The sequence below is a fragment of the Leptonychotes weddellii genome, chromosome 16, assembly GCF_054177405.1.
Source record: "Leptonychotes weddellii isolate Sample4059 chromosome 16, ASM5417740v2, whole genome shotgun sequence".
In the NCBI taxonomy this organism is placed as follows: domain Eukaryota; kingdom Metazoa; phylum Chordata; class Mammalia; order Carnivora; family Phocidae; genus Leptonychotes; species Leptonychotes weddellii.
Window position 1 is genome coordinate 49,326,076 of NC_138384.1, and position 3,469 is coordinate 49,329,544.

General features: G+C 36.2%; 1 protein-coding gene across 14 annotated transcripts in view; it reads left to right on the forward strand.

The window, feature by feature from the left end:
• Positions 1-3,119, forward strand: part of SMIM17 (small integral membrane protein 17) — a 25,663-nt gene extending 22,544 nt beyond the window's left edge. For 13 of the 14 annotated variants that reach the window (XM_081807848.1, XM_081807846.1, XM_081807853.1 and 10 more), the window contains 2 exons: positions 964-1,128; positions 1,253-3,119. In XM_081807848.1, coding sequence (XP_081663974.1) covers positions 964-1,128; positions 1,253-1,363 — 276 coding nt within the window. In that variant the 3' untranslated portion in view covers positions 1,364-3,119. The remainder of the gene's footprint in view (positions 1-963; positions 1,129-1,252) is intronic. The other variant, XM_006746432.3, reaches the window with a different exon arrangement.
• Positions 3,120-3,469: the final 350 nt, after the last annotated feature.

Sequence of the window (3,469 nt, forward strand, 5' to 3'; positions counted from 1 at the left end):
ACTGAGCCACCCAGGCGCCCCTTTATTATGCTTTCTTAACTTTATACTCTGCTTTAAAAAGTTGCCATAAATATTTCTAATGAAGTGCACAGATCAGTGAGTATGTATACCAACACCCTGATGGAGATATCAAGCGCTGCCATTATCCTAGAAAATTCCTTCATCTTCCTTTCTAGTCTCTCTCACTCCCCCACCCCGAGGCAACCACATTTCTGATTTCGGCTCATATAGATTAGTTTTGCCTATTGTTGAGCTTCGAATAAATAGAGTCCTACAATAACTCACATATATTTCTTAAAACCCAAAAAAGAGATTATAGCAAAATTATTATCCTGCCATTTGGTGTCTTCATAATAAATATTCTGGATAACTTTCCATATATATATTTATTTAATTTATATATATATATTTTTTATTTACTTTTTTTTTTTAAAGATTTTATTTATTTATTTGACAGAGACAGAGATAGCGAGAGCAGGAACACAAGCAGGGGGAGTGGGAGAGGGAGAAGCAGGCTTCCCGCCAAGCAGGGAGCCCGATGCGGGGCTCGATCCCAGGACCCCGGGATCATGACCTGAGCCGAAGGCAGACGCTTAACGACTGAGCCACCCAGGCGCCCTTTTTAATTTACTTTTTACAGCTGCCAAATATTTTGTGGTTGGTATGCTGTGTCAAACCCATTTCCTCAACTGATGAATTGTCAGATTTTGGTGTTGTGATTGCCACAGAAAAATAAATATTTGTCAAGTTGTCCTATTTTTCTATAGCATGAATTATGAGGAACTTCATAAAAATCTGTATGTTCTGGTCCTAGCCAAGATCTACTGCATTAGAAAATCCAAGGGAGGAGCCCCGATATTCGAAAAATATCCTCCAAGTTTTTCGGAGGCTTTGCCAGGTCTCAGAGCTGCTTAGGTTGAACATTTCATAGTATATGCTCCATCCATTTCTCTTCTTTTTCAGGATTTTTTTTTCATGTCGCCACTGCCTGGCTTTCCAGATAACTCCCTATGTCATATCCATTCCCCAAACTTTCCTGATATTTTAAGACCTGTTGCACTCTACTCATCACTATTTTGGAGAAGAATTGTCACCATTAACCGTTTTGTCTTCCCATCCTTCATCATGGTATGTCTTTCTGTTCCTGCGTTCATTTGACAAAGATTTACAGAGCTCATACTCTGTGCCAGGCAAGAAACAGTGCTGGCCCCTCTGTTTCTAATATTTGTACTTTTTTTTTTCTCTGTTCCAGGGCTTTGTGGAGTGGTCGAAAGCTCCACAACAAACGACCATAGTCTTGGTAGTGTGTGTCCTGTTTTTGTTCCTGGTTTTAACAGGGATGCCTATGATGTTCCACATTTAACTACAGTGATGACGACTGTTCTGAAATAGATGCACTGTTTCTTGTTAAGGAAATGTCTTGGTTAAAAATCAGGAATAGGTTATTAGCAAATGCCTTTTAAACATCTATCAAGAAAAAATTTTTTTTTGTATTTAACCTTTTGGGGTGAGGTTTTGCATTATGGTATTTCGTTGAACTTAAGACATTGTTGATTGTAAAACACATATTATTTTATATACGACTGAGAAAGGAAAATATGCTGCTTCATCGTAAGATGCCACCAACCGGAAGATGCATCCCTGCTTCAGAGAGGACGAAAAAATGTGCAACTTGGGATTGACGAAATCTGGTAGACTTCTTAATATCACATCATCTTTGTAGTCTTAGGATCATGGTGCACCAGTCTTTCCAGACCCTGAATTGTACTTCATGATATTTTATGTATGACTCTCGCCTCTCTCTTCATACGTAAGATTGGTGCTATATTTGTCACATTTTGGTAACATGGCCAGACTTGCATCATAGAAGGACATCACTTTTATTGTTGTCTAAACCTTAGAATAGTTTCTGTAGCTTAAGAAGTATCACTTCCTTGACATTTTGAAAGAATTTACCAGTAATCAGGGCCTGGAGCTCTGGGGAGAAAGTTTCAGCTAAATTCTTGGGGGGCTTTCTCAGTTTCTTCCCATGTTATCGGTTTATGAATACTTTTTACTTCATTAATTTTGGTGATTTATAGCGTTTTTGTTTTTTTTTAATGCCCTAGGAAATTCTTCATTCCATTGAACTTTTCAGATTATTGGCTGAATTATGAATACTATTCTATAATTAAATGAAAAACTTTATTTTGTTCTAACCCCTTTCTTCCTTTCAACTTCTGTTTTTGGTTGACCCACTATTAGATTTATCAAAGTTTTACCTCATCTACAATTACTTTTCCAAGAACTAGCATTGGGATTTATTTATATCCGTATTTCTCTAGTTTGTCATTTGTTTTCCATTAATACGTATGGGGTTTATTTATTTTTTTTATTATTTCTATCTCTTGTCTGTTTTTACATTGAATAATTAATTCATTTATAATCTCTTCTTACAAAATTATTTGCTAAACTAGTGTACTTAATAATAAATGTACTTCTCTGATTGTAGCCTTGGCCACATCTTAAAGTTTGGTAATTTGTGTTCTTGTTTATGTTGTTGCCTAAATGTTATATTGTAGTGTTTCTACAATATAAAGAGTACTTTAAACTCAGTGATCAGGTTTATTTAAAAATAGTTTTGTTTTAATGATTTACTGCACTGTGAAAATGTGGCCTCTAATATATCTGCTTTCAACACCCTTTTAAAAGCTTTTGTTGTGGCCTACAACACGTCCAATGTTTGTACATGTTTTATGGACATTTAAGGTGAATATGTATTTCCAGTCTGTAGGATTCAAAACTCTACGTGTCTGTTAATTAACTCAGTCTTATCAGTTATATTGCTTAGATTCATGTGTTATTTAATTCTGGCTCACCTTATCTGTCAAAAACCAGTAAGGTTATGTGAAAATCTGTTCGTATGACTGTGTTTGTCAATATATTTTTGTAACCTTTGCTTTATGTATTCAGCCACTGTGTCATCTGCTGCACATAGTTACAGCACTGTTATGTCTTTGCCAATTAAAGAATACATGCAAGACACTAAGCACAATACCAGCAGACGGTAGCCACGCAATAAATGTTAGTTAAAACCTGATTCTGAATCCTTTGTGAAATAGAAAATGATCGTCTTTAAACCAATTCAATCCTTTGGCTTTTATTTTACCTTGACTGATAGAGTTTGGTATTTCCATCCTGTTCTTTTTTAATTCATCTGTGTGTGTGTGTACGTGTGTGTATTTAGACTCTTTGTATCATTTTGTTTTAATAGGACTTCCAGTGGCCTCTCCTGAGTTTGTCAAAGAAATCAGGGCCGGGAGAAGTATGGGACTCTGTCTCTCCCCATCCTTTCCTCCAGCTGATTGCATCCAACGAGCAACAACAGACAGTTAAAAGAAACACAAGCCTCAGCTGCTACATTCATTAGGATTTATTGGTTGCAAATAACAGAAGCTCAATTCAAATGAGCTTAAGCTCGTTGGTGACT